Source organism: Urocitellus parryii, chromosome 12 (genome assembly GCF_045843805.1).
Source record: "Urocitellus parryii isolate mUroPar1 chromosome 12, mUroPar1.hap1, whole genome shotgun sequence".
NCBI classification, from domain to species: Eukaryota; Metazoa; Chordata; class Mammalia; order Rodentia; family Sciuridae; genus Urocitellus; species Urocitellus parryii.
Genome location: NC_135542.1, coordinates 92,183,538 through 92,203,424, shown reverse-complemented (window position 1 = coordinate 92,203,424; position 19,887 = coordinate 92,183,538). Strand labels below are relative to the sequence as shown.

General features: G+C 39.0%; 1 protein-coding gene across 1 annotated transcript; it reads right to left on the bottom strand.

Annotated features, from left to right (window-relative positions):
* Positions 1–11,536: 11,536 nt before the first annotated feature.
* Positions 11,537–18,749, bottom strand: LOC144249749 (uncharacterized protein C2orf78-like). The gene is given in 6 exon segments (XM_077791920.1): positions 11,537–12,247; positions 12,249–12,699; positions 12,701–13,135; positions 13,137–13,431; positions 14,261–15,022; positions 18,653–18,749. Coding segments are annotated over 6 exon segments (2,751 nt in total).
* Positions 18,750–19,887: the final 1,138 nt, after the last annotated feature.

The following is a 19,887-nucleotide window of genomic DNA, read 5'->3' as shown; positions in this document are numbered from 1 at the left end:
TTCTTTGATATACAGAAAAACCAAAAAGACTTCATAATATTAGATAAATATGGAAATTAGAGATGTGGAATTGACTTTTTATTCTTCCATAGGTCTCTCTTTTGGTTCTTAGGCTTAAAAACCATTAATGACTCTTTGTATGTATTCTATTTTAGAAAGAAAACTCTTGGGAAGATGAAAAATAGGTTCTACTCCAAAACTACCTGTCACAGAAAGGAATTTGTCCTTCTGATACAGGTTAGGGCACATCAGTTTTTCGAAATACATGTAGTTCAAAAATCAAAGTAAAATAGGACATGGATAATGCTGTTGCCCCAGCCCTGTCTACAATCACTTTCTCTATATATTTACAGAAAGAATCATTTCTAAAACATACTTTTAAAAATTGTTCATTTCAAACTGTCAACATCATCTGTGTTCAAAGAGGTCATAGAAAAACTAACAGCCAAGTGTGACTTTTCTGATAAAGTGCTTAGCCCAGTAATGCCCTAATTCAAGTCTTAGTTTCCTTGAAAGTTGGTTATTCTAAATATTCTCTAAACCAGCCTCATGTCTTGCAGATCACTCTGTGCTGTCTGTTGATTTAAAATCTTTGGTTCTCTTCCACATTCCATCCCATCCAACCTCGTTTTTCTTGAGAACATGTCCATGCTGAGGTGGCTGAGGCTGTTTCCCAGTATGGATTTCACAGGTCACTGTTCACTGGCCACCAGCCTCTATGATGACTCGTTACTGGTCACTGGTCACTTGCATGCTCCAAATTTGTTTACAACTGCATGGCAAGCCTAAGATTCTAGCAGGTGGCATTAGGTTTGGTTGGAGAATGATGTCACAAAACTTGCTGTTTAGTGGTATAAGGTAGCCAATATGGTGGTCAAATTCCCAACAAGAAGGTGGGATTGGGTAGAGAAAATGACAAGAGAGTTGATTGGGTGGATAAAGAGACAGGAGAGTTATAATACAAACTAAATGGCTCAGTTCTGGAAAGGTGAATCTCTGCAACAGTGACATAATGGGCTCACCCCAGGCTCATTTCTCCCCCAGGCTCTTGTATTTGGGATATTATCTCAGTGTTCCTTCTAAATGTTCATTAAAATATTATGAATATGTTATAAATTATATTTCACAGTATAAGAGGTAATAGTGTATACATTTTTGTAATAACAGATACTGTTATTATCCCTGGAGATGGAAGAAAGAGACAACTAGGTTGAGCAAGTATAGTTATTGTGGAACCATAGAAATTGATTTGATTTGTGAAGTTACTGCAGTTTTCAAGGATTAAGAAAAGGGTTAGTCAAAAAGTTGTGGTTTTTTGTTGTTTTATTTTTTTTAGTTTTAGAAGACAGAATACTTTTCTTTCATTGGTTTATTTTTATGTAATCTGTTGAGCCTATTGCCTCACAGATGCTAGGCTGATGTTCTACCATCGAGCCACAATCCCAGCCCTAGGCTGAAGTTCCTTGAGTGCATTTTCTGGGGAATGATGTGGTCCAAGATTTCTCCTTGACTCCTACTTTCTTTGGGCTTAGCTAGGCCAGGTGGAACTGGTAACTCTCTCTGCTCTCCTTCCCCGACCCCTCTTCATTGTAGACATTGTTTCATGGACAATCCTTGATTCTGCCTTCATATACTCATCAATATTACTTTCTTTTGAATTCAGGAGCAGGGGTCTTCTTTTCTGTGAGCTGATTCTTGCAAAAATAAACTCTAAATAATAGAAGCATAATCTAGAATGGTGGAAGACCCAGATGACTGTAAAATTTTTCTCTTCTGGAGTTTGTTGACCTGCTTTAACTTATAATTTGCTGCAGACAGCTCCTTTGATCATGTAGACATCCTGCCATCAGCCTCTTTCATATGTGAGAGGCACTGAGGATCCTTTCTCTCTTCTTATTTAAGTAGATCCAGTGTGGCTGTTATTGTGACTTCCTCCCCCATGCAAACAGCCACTGTAGAATCTTGGGCTTCTCACATTCTTTGTGTTGCATGCTTAGAAGACCAGGAGAATAGTTAGAACATTAGTAAAACATAAAGAGAGGGCAAATAAAGAATGGTTAACATGGATTTTTTTAAAATTTTTATTTTTTTCAGAAAGAATTCAACACATTTAGGTCTCATTCTGTGTTAATAAAAGGGGCAATTAAATTTTGAGGGGAGGTGCATTTTCTGGGAATTTAAACCAGGGAAACTTTCCCATTGCATTACATCCCCATCCCTTTTTGTTTTTCTTTTGAGAAAGGGTCTCAGTATATTGCTTAGAGGCTTTCTAAGTTGCTGAGGTTGGTCTTGAACTTGAGATCCTCCATCCTCAGCCTTTGAGTTTCTGGGATTACAGCCATATTCCACTGAACCTAGCTTGTGCGCGCTCTCTCTCTCTCTCTCTCTCTCTCTCTCTCTATATATATATATATATATATATATATATATATATAAATATGAACTTATATATATAATTATCATATATATATATATATATATATATATATTTGCTTATTTTATATTAGCTAGGTAGAAAGTCCAGAATCTGTCATGAATTCTATAAGATAAAGATCTTAATTCTTATTTTGTTTTATGTCATATGACGTGATTTTGTCACCCATTAATATGTTCATAGTTTATAGATGGCTTTTTTAGGCTCTGGGTTTTCAGCTCACTGTTTTGGGTCATATTTTAAAGAAATCCAACATTGTTAGACATATTGCATGCTTTTCCATTGATTATTGTTTATGGTGAAGTTTTGTGAATTAACTTAACCTGATGGATTTTTGGAGAAAAGTAAAGAAAGGCATTTGGAAAAATTCTTGTGGTGACTTATGCTGTGCACCCAAGGAAGAGGTGTGTCTCTGTTCAGCCCAACTTCACCTAAAAAACTCCTTTGCTTTTGAACTTGTGGAGAGTGTTTTGTTTTTCACTGACTTCTCTTATGAGTGTTATAAAGTAAGTCAGGACTGAGTTGGCAAATACACACACACACACACACACACACACACACACTCAGCTGGTTTTAGGGAGTAAAACTATGGATTTAATCATTTTCCTTTATGGTAAGCTTTTTTTGGAGTGGGGAAGGGTACCAGGGATTAACTCCATCACTGAGCCACATTCCCAACCTTATTTTTATATATTATTTAGGGACAGGGTCTCATGAGTGGCTTAGTACCTTGCTGTTTCTGATGTTTACTTTGAACTTGGGATCCTCCTGCCTCAGCCTCCCAAGCTGCTGGGATTACACAGTAGTGCCACCATGCCCTGTTAAACCACAATGGAAAGAAAAGACTGCAATGGAAAGAAAAGTGTACAATGGAAAGAAAAGGCCACGAATCTAATTATGAATCAAATTAAAGTGTACATAGGAGTTGTCCAGGACTGTGTGTCCCTAAACCACATACCATACCCCATCTCTCTAGCAACACAGTTTTAGCATAAAAAGTTGCAAATGGGGGTGTCTTGAGAACTTACAGATAACAGGATTTTGACAAGCAAAATACAAAGGCCGATAGTAGGTTAATGATGTACATGGCTTAACATTTCAATGTAGGGAATAAATTCAAATTCCAACATCAGAATTTATGAGGCACCACTGAGGTTTCATAATAGGTTGTTATCTGATTGGGTGGAGCCAGGAATTATGAGGAGCCACTAAGGTTTTAGAGAGGATTGTTATCTGGCCACAGAAAGCCAGGCATGGCTGAGGTCAAGGCATGGGCAGAAATTCCAAACAAGGTTAGAAATCGTAGTAATTTATAGTAAAACAGAAATTAACTTTTCATGACTTTGTGATCTGATGGCTTCCAATCTTAAGATGAAATTAGGCTGGGTTCATCATTCCCCCCTTCTCTTTTATGTCTCTTTCTAATCTTTGGTAGGGTAGAGGAAGAGCTCTGAAGGAATTTTCATCCCTTAGGTGAAAGTCCCCAACTTCCAAGACTCACCCAAAACTGGCCTCCTTGATGCAACTTGACTGGATTTACCTATCTATATTGACTGTCTATTTCTGGCTTCATTGTTGTAAGAAAAAAGGAGTGACAACTGTTGTGGCTTCTTCGAAGCTAAGAGGGGGCATGATGTGGGATGGGGCAAACAGCTTTGGAGTTCTAGTCAGATTGAAGTCTGGCTGCAGAAGAACAGGTTGTAAAGTCTTCTGGGAATGGGTGGTTCTATGAAGGAAAAAACAAAAACATGAGTACTGAACAAATATTGCAGTCTCTGGAACATGTCAATGAATATGAAGTCAACAGAAATTAATATTTCTCACTAGGAGGTGTGAAGACTTGAGAAGATGTCCCCATGATAAGGCCAGAGTAGACAAGGCCTTTATATTGGAATGTAAATCTTCAACATCTTTAGAGTTATCAGGAATGTAAACACAACATTTAACTTTTAATGTTGCAGATGTCCATCCCCATGAGATGTAGTTATGCTACTCAGTTTCATCTGATCTTGTAAAATTTTTGCTGGTAAGACCTTCATGTCTAGTAGAGAACCCTTTATTTCTGTTACTTAGGGCTGGATAATCATACTAGCAAACATCAAGCCTACCTGTATAGGTTAGGAATATCTGTTGGCCTTAAATTAACTAAAAACTTCCGACTCTGGCAGTTCCTCTTGATAGTTTGTTTTGATAGTTATCAAGCATTCCTGCTTAAGAATCTCTCTTTGTATCCTCCAGTCTTAGTTAGCGCATATATAGAAAAAATTGCTCATATATAAAAATACATATTGCATTTATAAACCTATTTTCCCCATCTCTTTCAATGCTAATTATGGAATATAATTTTTTTGTGCCTGAGTGGGGTAATGCTTAGCTGAGAAGGAATTGTGGAATGTTTGGCAGTATAAAGATATGGCTTGAACTATGTAAACTTTATTTTAAAGATTTTTTTTCTTTTTAGCTCAGTTACATACCTCAGATAGCTTATTTATTTAATACTTGTGTGTAATATGAGCCTAAGAACATACAGTGAGTATCTGCAAGCCAGATCATTCCATAAGTTCTCTGGGACATCACAGCTACTATAGGTTATGGGTATAAGTACAAAATGGTGGAGACAGGTGCAGACCTTATGAATTCATCAAGACCTTTATTCAGCTGTGTAGTCAGGTATCAGATGGGCAAACTTTCCAGTTAGAAAATAGCCACCCATTACAGGAGCAGTCTGGATAACACCCTGGGAGGTGACTTAGCCTTTGAAGACTTTAACAAGATGTGGGCATTCAGGAAAAAAGTTGCAATTTTTTTTTACTAAGCAGTGGTTTTACAGGACAATAATGGAGGGTCTAATGTACTTCCACTGAGAAAGGATATATTGGGAAAGGATCAATGCTTGCTCTTTTCCGGGTTTGTCTTGTCATTGAGTGATCTTTGTTTCCTTTCCAGGGATTGTCTTGTCTCTGGGCAAGGATGTATTGGGGAATGATCATTATTATTAAGGTGGTGCCTTCTTCCCCGTACCATCTTCTTCAAAGGCCACACTGTTTTTGAGCTTTGTCATTTTCATGATCTTCAAAGGCAGTAGGTATAAGACCAGGAGGAATGTGGAGTATTGTCAGCTTTTTGTTACTGTAACAAACACCTGAGATATTCACCTTTAAGAGAAAAGATTTGTTTTGTTTCATAGCTTTGGAGGTTTCAGTCCTTAGTCAGATGGCAAAGCAGCACATGATGGAAGGGTGCATATGGTGGAACAAGCTGTTTACCTCATGATCTGGATGAATGAGAGAGAAAGGGAGGGAAGTGGAGGTATTGGGCCCCATTGTCCACTTCAAACCCATGCACTCAGTGACCAGAAGTTATCCTAATAGGCACCCCCTTTATTTTCCAGTACTGGGGTTTGAACCCTGGATCATTACCAGCTCTTTGAAAATTTTATTTTGAGACAGAATCTTGTTCTAGTGCTCAGGGGGCCTAGAACTTGAGATCATTCTGCCTCAGCCTCCCAGGTAGCTGGGATTATGGACATAAAACATTGTGCCTGGTTTAGGCCCCACCTCTTAAAAGTTTCACCTTTTCCCTATAGTAACATGGTGAAAACTAAGTCATGAACATGTGTGCCTTTAGGGAAATTCAAGGTCAAACTTTATAGCAGGCAGTAAGATGATTTTTGATAGCAATATAATTTGTACATAGTAAAATATTCAGATCCAACATTCAGCTATAATCAGGCAAATGTTGTTTGCCTCTCCTGTTCTCAGGATTCCTAGCAATATTTTTTTCAAAGTTCCATCCATTGAATTGTAGCTTGCAGTCTCAGCATCATCATACATGCTAAACTAGTCTAAAATGTGGTCAGAAGGGCCTAAAGAGCCTTGATTCAAAACTCTGGAACATAGCATCAAGTCCTCCCCTGACCTAAACCCTCAGTTTTTGTACTGAGAATATCATCCAAAGGACAACTCCATCCCTACATTTTGTACTGAGCAGAATAACTAGGACTCATCTTGGTACAGTGTACTATACTATCTGTCACTGAGTTCCTTCCGTATTCTCTTCTTGGTTTTATTAAAGATAGGAAACCCTCAATCCTCCATACACTACATTGGTTCTACCAAAAATTGTCACATTTTATTAGTGTGAACTACTTCACAGTTGCTCCAAATAGCCCTTACTCCTGTCTCTATTTTCTTCTTCATGTTTTAGGTATCTGGAAAAGATACCTAAAATCCTCCAATGACTTCCCATGAGGCTTGGAATTAGGATTCATACTCTTTACCTAGATTGCAGAGTGATTCAGCCACTGTCGCCTCTCTGACCTCATCTCCCACTTTCCTTCTTCCTTGCTACTCTCCAGCCACACCCTCAGGACATCTGCAGTTCCATTCCAGACCTTTGCCCAGCTGATTACTCTCATGAAGTTCTTTTGTAGTGCTCTTCACTTGGCTGGTTCCATCTTATCATTCATGTCACCTCCTCAGAGAGAACTTCCCTGTCCATCCATTCTAAGGAGCTATCCAGTTACCCTGTATCAGTTGGTCTTGTTTCAATTTTCTTAATAGTCCTTACCTCTCTCTGATATGGTTTGGTTGGTGTATTGTCTTTCATTGCCCACTAGAATATGATGTCCAGAAAGACAGGAGATTTTCTGACTTGCTTACAGCTCCCTTCTCAGCACCTACATTCTTTTAGGACTCCAGTGGATATTCAATACATATTCCTGGTCGTTCACATATATCTGATATAAATGTTGTCTCACTGTGCCCAAAATCAATTATATGGATGGGCTAGCCAAGTATGGTGATATCCAAGATATACAATGAGAAACCTACTGGTAGGTTCTTGGGACCAAGTCTTCTGCACAAAGCAGTCAGAGGTAGAAGCATAAAGCCTCAAGGCTAGATGCCTTAATTAGCTATCATGGTCATGAATCCATGTTAGCCAATGGATCTACAATGAAAAAGTACAGTTCCTGTTGTTTTATGGCTTTAATCAATGAGGGCTTAGAGCCCTCAGAAGGACACATAACTTTAAGGTTGAAGAAATTCCTCCAGAGGATGCTAGGTGAGTTGCATGCATTGCGATGCTACAGCAGCGTATGTGGAATATTGCTAGGGAATCGGGGTGCTCTGAAAGCACAAATGGAATGAAATAGTTCACAAATTGTTCACCCTGGTAAAATGTTTGCTGCGAACCTATTGGGAATACAAAATGATAGAAGTTGAAAAGTAAATACATGGGAAGAAAAAGTTGGGACGAGCTAGGTTAAATATAGGGAAGTGTCTCAAACGCATTGGATTTTAAAGCTGTACATTATTATAGAATGCAAATTATGTCTTTTTAGTTGGAGGTGGAGTTACCTGATGAAGTTGTCCCTTAAGAAGTAGGCATGTGACTGCATGATCAATATGATTCTATAACATGTACACTCAGAAAAATGAGAAATTATATCTCATCTCTGTATGATATATCAAAGTGCAAAAATGCATTCTACTGTTATGTATAACTAAATAAAACTAAAAAGAAAGGAAAGAAAAGGCTACAGTGAAACCATAACATGGAGATTAATCTATGCTTTGGAGCACCACCTATAGTTTCTTTAAAGTCTGTATCTTCTGTCATCAAGAAAAATGACAAGTTTGGAAAACATATTCTTATGCATGCTTGGAAACATATTTAATATGTGTGTCTGTTAATATTAATGATTAAATGTGTACATGAGGAATCAGTTGTATTTTAGACATATTTTGTTCCTTTGTTTCTGGCTAGTTAGCTATGAGTTATACAATTTATTTCCTAAAAATTCAAGATCTTTGTTTTAGGTAAAAGTTCCATTCTCAAGGTTGAAAATGGCAAAAGGTGTTAAATGACATAAGAAAATTTAGGGTCCTTTGGTGCACTTCACGTTAGGGATTTATGATTTTATATTTAGTTTACACATTTATTTTATAAACTGGCTTAAATGCAGACACCATAACTTTTTGTATTTCTAATTTTTAAAAAAAAACTTTATTTCTTCTTTTTATTTATATATGATAATAGAATATAATTTTTTGGAGCTGGGTACAAGAAATTGAAGTCAGGGGCACTTGACCACTAAGCCATATCCTCATTCCATTTTTGTATTTTATTTAGAGACAGGGTCTCACTGAGTTGCTTAGCATCTCGCCATTTCTGGGTCTGGCTTTGAACTCTTGCTCCTCTTGTCTCAGCCTCTTGAGTTACTGGGATTACAGGTGTGTGCCACTGTGTTCAGCATAGTAGAATGTATTTTGACATATATACATGGAGCATAACTTCCCATTCTTGTGGTTGTACATGGAGTTACACTGGTTTTGTATTCACATATGAAAATAGAAAATTTATTGGATACAAAAACACATCAAAAAAATTGTGCACCATGATCAAGTAGGATTTATCCCTGGGATGCAAGGATGGTTCAATATATGGAAATCAATAAATGTTATTCACCACATCAATAGACTTAAAGATAAGAACCATATGATCATCTCGATAGATGCAGAAAAAGAATTCAACAAAGTACAGCATCCCTTTATGTTCAAAACATTAGAAAATCTAGGGATAACAGGAACTTACCTCAACATTGTAAAAGCTATCTATGCTAAGCTTCAGGCTAGCATCATGCTTAATGGAGAAAAATTGAAGGCATTCCCTCTAAAATCTGGAACAAGACAGGGATGCCATCTATCACCACTTCTATTCAATATAGTTCTCGAAACACTGGCCAGAGCAATTAGACAGTCGAAAGAAATTAAAGGCATAAAAATAGGAAAAGAAGAACTTAAATTATCACTATTTGCAGAAGACATGATTCTATACCTAGAAGACCCAAAAGGATCTACAAAGAAACTACTAGAACTAATAAATGAATTCAGTAAAGTGGCAGGATATAAAATCAACATGCATAAATCAAAGGCATTTCTGTATATCATGGACATAACTTCTGAAACGGAAATGAGGAAAAACACCCCATTCACAATATCCTCAAAAAAAAAATACTTGGGAATCAACCTAACAAAAGAGGTGAAAGATTTATACAAGGAAAACTACAGAACCCTAAAGAGAGAAATAGAAGAAGATCTTAGAAGATGGAAAAATATACCCTGTTCATGGATAGGCAGAACTAACATCATCAAAATGGCGATATTACCAAAAGTTCTCTATAGGTTTAATGCAATGCCAATCAAAATCCCAATGGCATTTCTTGTAGAAATAGATAAAGCAATCATGAAATTCATATGGAAAAATAAAAGACCCAGAATAGCAAAAGCAACTCTAAGCAGGAAGTGTGAATCAGGCAGCATAGCAATACCAGACTTCAAACTATACTACAGAGCAATAGTAACAAAAACAGCATTGTACTGGTACCAAAACAGGCGGGTGGACCAATGGTACAGAATAGAGGACACAGAGACTAATCCACAAAGTTACAACTATCTTGTATTTGATAAAGGGGCTAGAGCATGCAATGGAGGAAGGATAGCATCTTCAACAAATGGTGCTGGGAAAACTGGAAATTCATATGCAACAAAATGAAACTGAATCCCTTTCTCTCGCCATGCACAAAAGTTAACTCAAAATGGATCAAGGAGCTTTATATCAAATCAGAGACACTGTGTCTAATAGAAAAAAAGTTGGCTCTGATCTACATACTGTGGGGTTGGGCTCCAAATTCCTCAATAGGACACCCATAGCACAAGAGTTAATAACTAGAATCAACAAATGGGACTTACTCAAACTAAAAAGTTTTTTCTCAGCAAGAGAAACAATAAGAGAGGTAAAAGGAGCCTACATCCTGGGAACACATCTTTCTCCTCACACTTCATTCAGATAGAGCCCTAATATCCAGAGTATACAAAGAACTCAAAAAATTAAACAATAAGGAAACAAATAACCCAATCAACAAAAGGGCCGAGGACCTGAACAGTCACTTCTCAGAGGAGGACATACAATCAATCAACAAGTACATGAAAAAATGCTCACCATCTCTAGCATTCAGAGAAATGCAAATCAAAACCACACTAAGATACCATCTCACTCCAGTAAGATTGGCAGCCATTATGAAGTCAAACAACAAGTGCTGGCGAGGATGTGGGGAAAAGGGTACTCTTGTACATTGCTGGTGGGACTGCAAATTGGTGCAGCCAATTTGGAAAGCAGTATGGGGATTCCTGGGAAAGCTGGGAATGGAACCACCATTTGACCCAGCTATTGCCCTTCTTGGACTATTGCCTGAAGACCTTAAAAGAGCATACTACAGGGATACTGCCACATCGATGTTCATAGTAGTACAATTCACAATAGCTAGACTGTGGAACCAACCCAGATGCCCTTCAATAGATGAATGGATAAAAAAAAAATGTGGCATTTATACACAATGGAGTATTACTCAGCACTAAAAAATGACAAAATCATGGAATTTGCAGGGAAATGGATGGCATTAGAGCAGATTATGCTAAGTGAAGCTAGCCAATCCCTAAAAATCCAATGCCAAATGTCTTCTTTGATATAATGAGAGCAACTAAGAACAGAGCAGGGAGGAAGAGGAGGAGAAAAAGATTAACATTAAACAGAAACATGAGGTGGGAGGGAAAGGGAGAGAAAAGGGAAATTTCATGGAAATGGAAGGAGACCCTCATTGTTATGCAAAATTACAAATAAGAGGTTGTGAGGGGAATGGGAAAAAAAACAAGGAGAGAAATGAATTACAGTAGATGGGGTAGAGAGAGAAGATGGGAGGGGAAGGGAGGGATAGTAGAGGATAGGAAAGGTAGCAGAATATAATAGTTACTAATATGACATTATGTAATTATGTGTCTTAATGAAAGAAGTTCTATCTATCTATGTATATATGTGCCACATTATTGGTACCCATGTAGTAGCCAAAGGCCTCTTTAATTTTACGAATTGTCAGTGGTACCAGAAGTCCTCTTTATTATGTATTAGTGAATTATATTACATTTTTATTTAATTTTATTAAACACTGAATGTTTATGAGAATAAATAAATGTGTATCTCTCTATCTATATACATGTGGAAAATTATTTGGTCCCTAAGTGCCACCATGGATCTTAGCAGCTCTTACATTGTGTAGCCATTGTAGCGAGAAATCTCCATATCTCTTTCCCTCTCAATGAAGCACTGCACTCTCCCCAAAGCAGTGTACTTGGCAGCATTCTCACGCTCTTGTTGAACCTTTTTCTTCATGGCTTCCTGCTCTGGCCTCTGCTGATTGGTAATGGGAGTTGATATTACTTGCCCAGTAACATTGGGTTTCCTCCATGGAATTGGTTGTAAGGCAAAGTCTTGGAGTAGATATTGGTTTTGAGACTTGGGCAGTTGTGACTTGGGCTTGGTTTCAACAGTGGGAACAGTTTGCCACTGGAGAGAGGTGCAAGATGATGTTTTGTAGGGTGCAGGCCTAGAAGCAGCAGACCAAGGAACAGTAGGCTGGGTAGAAGCAGTCAAAACAGATTGATTGGCATGGTTCAAAATGGGCTGAGCTTGTTTGGCAGGACACATCCAGGATGGGTTGGCAGTAGCTGTTTGGGATTGGTTGACTGCTATAGGTTGAGCTAAGCTAGCAGGGCCATCCTGGGCAGGGTAAAACCCAGTGGATCTCCCTGAGGCCAGAGACTGTGGCCTCCATTTGATTACTTGTTGAGGTGGAGGTTTCTCCAGGGTCAGAAAAGGCTAAGGTACCAATTTAACCTTCCCGGGTGGTGGAGGCTCATAAATGGATGGAGAGGGACCCTCTCCTTCAGAACTGATATCAGGGTTTTGGGCTTTAACTTTGTGTTTTCTCAGGACTGTTAACCGCCAGCCATGGGTGGGGGTCTAGGGTACTGCCTGAGTTTCCCAGGGCCCAGGAGGAAGAGAGCCCAGTTTTCTTATCATTCTGCTTCCCCAGTGCTTGGAAAAACTGCACCAACTCCAGCATGTGCATGCCGAGACAGCTCTGAGGCTTTTTAAAGGTCTCTTGGCAAAGCTCAGGTTGGTTCCACTTCCACTTCATCTTGGGCACGGTTGGATTCTCTTCTGCCTTGACCTTATTGCCTGGCTGCTTCCTCTCTTCGGCTTTCCTGGAGTTGTTTACTCTGGTCCTCTTGGTCTTTTCCTGCCCATGGCCCTTAGCTTTGCTGTTCCTGCTGGATGCAGCTTTCTGAGGTTTGCTGATAGAGTGCTTGGGCTGTGTGCACAGGGCCCCTGCTACTGTCTGCATCCCTGTGAGCAACTTCTTCTTATGAGCACTGTAGATTCCTTGGCTGCATTTTGGCCTGAGGAGTTCCATGAAGATACTCTGAGGCTTTATGTTTGTTGTTCCTCACTGGATCACTAGGACTCTTTATGACACTTGTGAATTCCTGCCCCTGATTCACCATGATGGCTCTGGTGTTATTGGATTTTGTTGTTGTGGGACTTTCAAGTTGGTCAAAGTCTTTCAAGGAACTGAAAAGCTCAGGAAGGTAAATATCCCCCAGCAGTGCTGTTAGGTCTGCAAAACCACTGCTAGATTCAATCCCATTTTCAAGTGTGCCTTGGTCCTCAAGACTCAGGCTATTCTTTCCCAGATGGATATTTTCAGAATGTGGCTTCTCCTCTTGGTCCAGAGGACCAATGGAGGCCAGAAGCTTGTGGATTTCAGGGATGTCTAAAGGGAATAGTGGAGGATCCTGGTTCTCTGTGGAATCTGATAGGCTTCCAGTAACTCTGAGAGCATAGTTTACTCTCATACAAATTCTTAATCTCTGTTTGTTTTTGGCTTTGATTTGGAGGCAATGCCAAGAAATCAGAACAACTCTGGACTAGAGTTATTATGGAAATGTACCCAAGTTCAGTTTGTGAGTTTTTCTCAACTATTTGGCTTTTTCTGTTTTTGCAGGTGTACAAGAATTCCAGAGGCTGTGGCAGACAAAATGTCTGACTTGGAGATTGCAATCCCAAGGAAGCCTCCATCTCTAGGCAAGTTTCCATCACTGCAAAGAAAGGAATCAAGGATGATGGTAAGTAGGATGCTCCTCTTGCCCAGAAATGCACTAATCAGGGAATCTGTGGACTGTGGATAAGGCATTTCTATTAGCTTTTTTTTAAGGACTGCAGACTAGTCTCTGTTAGGAGGTGCCTGCTAGTTACAGGTAATCACTTGATGTCATAGTTTTGGGCTGGCACATCATCATGGCAGCATGGCTCACTGGTAGAGCATTGTCTGCTCTGTGTGGAAATGCACAAAAACAGTTTTATGAAGTCTCTTTCTCATATAGGGGCCTCTTAATTCTCTCTACTCTCCCCAGAGTATAAGAACACTTAGCACCATGAACTAGGAGAGCGTGGAGCTCTTGCTCATGAAATACATGTGAAAGGACAGATTTTTAGACCCCTACTTTGGACAGCATCACTGCATACAAAGTTTAAGTCCTAAAGCAAATTAAGGAAAAATTATATTGACACACCCTTGTATGTTTTGCAGTATCTTCCTACGAGATCAAATAAAATTAGGGAAATAAATTTATAATGTTGTGGTGTAGGGGGACTGATCCGCAAAAATTGTGACATGTTCCACAAAAATTGTGACAAGTAGCCTCCTTCAGTGTCCTGGAGGTCTCTTAAATGCATCCTGGGTGGCCATTATGGTGTCCTGCATTCTTCTCTTACAGAGTCTGAAAATATGGAGTGCTAAACAAGGATGGTGGTTAAAGTTTCAGGACTTAAATACTAAAGGTCTGTGGACCCACAGCTACCAATTGCAATCTGGACCCTCAATTGAGTGCTAATCTTATCCTTCCCCTTCTTGCTGATTGTACTCACCTTGAAAAATATTTTCTGTAATAGGTTGAGCGAATACTGAGCAGTAGATCCCAGGGTTAGAGACTGATGGTAGAGCATTTGTAGGCTGAACCTTCTGCAGCACTGTCACCATTTCTGGTTGAGGGGCAGTGGCACTACTTCCTGCATATGGCACAGAGCCATAGGATTGCAGGCAGGGGTCATGTTCTCCAGAGAACAAAGTCCCCAGAGTGTTTTGATCATAGTAGTAGACCTGGCTTCCTTCTTGGTGGGGTAGTGAGAGGCTCTGTCCCTGATTTGGAATCTGAGTTAGTGTCACCTGGACGAGCCTACCAGATAGTAGTGGATACCCAGGGACCATGACATTGGCTTCGGAAGTTTTGTCATACTGGGATGTCATAGACAGGGAATAATCTGCTGTGTTCTGGTCAGTGACAGTCAGATTAAAGTCCCTGAGTGAAGATGAGCTCTTTTCAGCACTTCCTGGGATATACCACTCAGAGATACTTGGACAGGGGGCAGGTGCCATGGGAGTCTGGTTCCGGCCAGTAACCCCAGACACCATGGCTGTGCTAGCATGTTGATAAAGGGAGGCACTGCCCATGAGTGGCTGGAAGGAGGTGCCACAGTTTGAGGGCAGTAACCATGCTGAAGTGGCAGCTGGAGCAGAGGCTCTGGAGAAGTTGCAGACACTTCCTGTCAGAGAAGCTGCATTGGTCATCACAGGAAGAGAGAGCTGCAGAGAATGTGCAGTTCCATGTAAAGAAGAATCTTGGAAATTTTCTGTAGGAAGAAAGAGGGTGGTGAAAATGTGATGAGACTGAGAGATTCTTATGATATCTCTGGACGAATATCATCCTAAGGTTGTGGTAGTCAGGAAGCCTCCAATACCAGAAATCATTGAGATACCCCAATTCAAACCATTTAAGATGGCTGCAAGTGTGGGAGCAGTTTGGTACTCTTGTGATCAACTGTCTTTTCTGTCCAATTATGCACAGTAGACCCAAGTGATCTGCTTCACTCATTGTTCCCTAAAAGCATCCTTCTCTCTGCCCTCTCTTTCCTTTGAGTGGGCCATAGTATTAACTTATGAATATGCCCTAAAGCTGAAGCATTTTAGGACTTTGAGTACACTTAACATTAAAAGTTTGTAAGATAGGAAAACGGAGGCTCAGATAAGTAAGATTGATTTGTTCAGTATCAGTACCAGGTCATAGAAAATTACTCCCTTGTTTGGACTCTGTGCTCTAGACAAAGAGCACAAGTCAGGGAAATAGAATTTTATTTTTCCCTCTTCATAGAAAACAGTCCTGGTATCACCACTGTTATCTTTAGTGTCTCATTTTGCTTGTGCAGCTCATCTGCCATTTTCTAGAGTTTACTTGTACCATTCAGATGGTATATTTAATGGGTCTTTCTTTACCCTGTTTAAGCCTGGCTTTTGACCCTACTTCAAAATGACTACCTGAGAGTAAGTTTCTCAAAAAAAATGCTTTCTGGAAGAAAAATGTTATTTATACTCTATGAGCTTCAGGTTTCTAATCTGGAGGGTGATTACAATAACACTAAGAGTGATAATTCATCCATGAATCAAAATCTTATATTACTTAAGTTTCATATAAAGGAATATGTAGTATGTTCTGTAAAGACAGAAAGGCAAAAATGAAAAACAGCATATAACTAAAAAGAATGCATAGATACTGATGAAAATTTGGAAATGTAGCAAATTTACTAGCAAATTAAGATCTGTTATCATGCATAAAATTTTATGAAAGTGAATGTTTCTAGTCTATTTTCCTGAATACTGTTAACCAAAACACTGCCCACCATTGAAGATGATTTTAAATGAATTTCTATGCAGTACATATAGGCAGAGAAATTCTATCAGCCAATATAAGCAGCAAAATTAAGTAAAAGTGAACATATAGGTAGCCACAATGTATGTAGCTACCTATTTCAAAAACAGTGTTATGAAGCCAGCTGCAGTGGCACACATCTGTAATCTCAGCTACTCGGGAGCCTGAGGCAGGAGGATTGCAAGTTTGAAGAAGGTCTTAGCCATTTATTGAGACACTGTATCAAAATAAAATTTTAGAAGGACTGGAGCTGCAGCTCTGTGGTAGAGCTCTTGTCTCCTACATGTGATGCACTGTGTTCAATCCTCAGTACTACATAAAAATGAATAAATAATTATATTGTGTCATTAAAAAAGGGGGAGTGCTGGGGATGTAGCTCAGTAGTAAAGTGTCCCTAAATTCATTCCCTGGTACTGCAAAAAAGCAAAATTCAAACCATTCTCTTTTTCATCATATGCAATAAAGCAAAAACCAAAGCAGAAGCCCACTATGAAAGGTGGGGTGGGCCTGTGGTCCCAGCATTCAGGAGGCTGAGGCTGCGGGGTTGTTGGAGCCCAGGAATTCAAAACCACCATGGGCAATATAGCAAGATCTTATATCAGGACCTCATCAAAATGTGCTGGGGGTATACATTGTGGTAGCATGCCTGCCTAGAATGAATGAGACCCTGCATTTCCATTTCTGTATTCATTTCCCAGCACTGGAAAGAAGAAAGAAAGGAATGAGAGAAAGAAAGGAAGGAAAGAAGGAAGGAAGGAAGGAAGGAAGGAAGGATATTTTGGCCAAGTAGAGAATGAAATAAGAAGTGTAAATTAATTTCATCACTGTACTTTTTCATATTCCTCTAAATATTACCCACAGTAAGTTAATGATATGAATTTTACTTGTAGATATTTAATTTAAAAACATTTTTTGATAAACATTTCAGTTAAAAAAAAACAGGAAAAATGCTTGAATATGGTCATGAAATTTACATTTGTCCTCAAAATCTAGTTTATAATCATGTTTAACAGGAATATGTTGACTCTAAAGTCTGAAAAAAACACATCACCACTAGAATATCATAATACATTTAAATCTAATTTTTTTATGGTTACTGGTGCTGGGAAGTGAACCCAGGGCTTCCCACATGATAAGCATGCACTCCACCCCTGACCTACACCCTCAGCCCATATAGAACAACCAAAAAGAGGGGCTGGGGCTCAGTGTTAGAGAGCTCACCTAGCACATGTGGGGCACTGGGTTCATACCTCAGCACCACATATAGATAAAGATATTGTGTCCAACTGCAACTAAAAATACATATTTTAAGAGAAAGAAAGCCCAAAAAGACTTCATAAAATTATTTTAGATAAATGTGGAATTCGAGATGTGGAAGTTGAATTTTTGTCCCTCTGTATGTCTCTCTTTTTGTTTTTAGGTTTAAAAACCATTATTGTCCTTTATAGGTATTCTATTTTAGAGAGTGAACTCTTTGAAAACTACCTGTCATACAAAGGAATTCGTCCTTCTGATGCAGGTTAGGGAACATTAGTTTTTCAAAATCCATGTAGCTCAGAAATCAGAGTAAAGTAGGACATGGAGAATGCTGTTGCCCCAGCCCTGTTTATACCCACTTTTATGACATGTTTGTATGAATAATCATTTCTAAAACATACTTCTAAAATGTTCATTTTCAAACTGTCAACATCATCAGTGTTCAAAGAGGTCATAGAAAAACTCTAACAGCCAAGTGTGACTTTTCTGATAAACTGCTTACCCCAGTGATACCCTAATTCAAGTCTTAGTTTCCTTGCTAGTCCATTAATCTAAACATTCTCTAAACCATTCTCTATGAAGATTCACTCTATGCTGTCTCTTGGTTTAAATAAATCTTTGCTTTTCTTCCACATCCATCCCAACCAACCTCCTTTATCTTGAGAACATCATGCTCTTCGTCTCTTTTATTCTGACATTTTCTTCTCCCTTATTTTTATATTTTCTTCCTCCATGGAGTTCCTGTTGCCTTGTGCTTAAACAATCACAAACTTGCTTCCCCAAGAACATCTGCCTCCCTACAGCCCTGTCCTCTTGCTCCCCTCTCCCTATTTCTCTTCTCACCTAGTTGAAACAGAAAACTCCCAAATATGTGAATGTCCCTTTTATGAACAGCACTAAATTTGAAATACTGAAGTGGAAATCTTGGTGGAGGGAGACTTTTTCAGGAAACCTCTTGGTTTCCACCCTGCCTAGGATTTGTTTCTTTCAGTTGAAACAAAGACAACCATGAAATCTTACTTCATTGTCTATAAACATGTCCCTCAAGAGTCAATATTAGGAAACAAAGGGATGAGAGCATGGGTAGTCTATTTTCCTCCTGTAGGAGGAAGCAGATTTTGTGAGAGAGTTAAAGATGGTCCAGTCCCATACCTAGTACATGTCAAAGTCAAAAGTGAAATTAAGTGTCCAGATTTCTAGTTCCATTCTTTCCTCTATTATTCTAAGTTCTTTTCACTCCATTACTAAATTTAGGCAGGTAAAAGTGTAATGAAATGCTTTAAAAAGATTCTTTCCTTACATGTCAAGGTCAGAGAAGAGGTCACATCAATTGCAGATACAAAGGATGAGGAGACCACCCCAGAGGATGTGAGGGTGGCTGAGGCTAGAGAATGCATATTTCCCAGTATATAGTTCACTGGTCACTGGCTACTCTGATGATTGGATACTGGTCATTGGTCACTTGTGATGATCCAAATTTGTTTACAACTAATTGTAAGGCCAGCCTAAGTTTCTAGCAGATGGTAGTAGGTTTGGTGGGAGAATGATGTCACAAAACTGTCAGTTTGAAAGTATGAGGTAGCCAATAGGGCTGTCAGATTCCCAAAGAGAAGGTGGGATTGGGTGGGTAAAATGACAAGAGAGTTGACTGGGTGGAGAAAGTGAGAGGAGAGTTATAATCGAAACTAAATGGCTCAGTTCTGGACAGGTGAAACTCTGCAAGAGGGACATAATGGGCTCACCTCATGGCTCCCCTCCCCAGGCTCTTGTGTTAGGATTATCATCTCAGTGTTCCTTCTAAATGTTCATTAAAGTATTATGAATATGTTACAAATTATGTTTCACAGTGTAAGAGGTGATAGTGATACATTACTATATTAACGTATACAGTTAATATCCCTGAGATGGAAGAAAGAGACATCTAAGTTGAGCAAGTATAGTGGTTCTGGAACCATAGAAGTTGATTTGATTAGAGAAGTTACTGCAGTTTTCAGGGATTCAGAAAGGGGTTAAAAAGTTTTGTTTTTTTTTTTTCTAGTTGTAGATGGACACGATATTTTTATTATTTTATTCATTTATTTTTAAGTGGTGCTGAGGATCAAGCCCTGTGCCTCACACATGGTAAGCTGACATTCTACCACTGAGCCACAATCCCAGCCCTAGGGTGAAGTTCCTTGACTGCATTCTCTGGGGAATGATGTGTTGGAAGATTCTCTTTAATTTCTCCTTGACCTCTACTTTCTTTGATCTGGGCTGGGTCAGGTTAGACTGGTAACTCTCTTCTGTTCTCCTTCCCCCACCCCTCTTCCTTGTAGACATTTATTTTTCATGGACAAGCCTTGATTCTGCATTCTTATACTCATTGATATTACTTTCTTGTGACTTCCAGAAGCAGGGGGTCTTCCTTTCTGTGAGTTGATTATTCTGCAATCTGTATACAGGATAAAAATGGGAGTTCATAACCCACTTGAATCAAATGTGTGAAATATGATATGTCAAGAACTATGTAATGTTTTGAACAACCAACAATAAAAA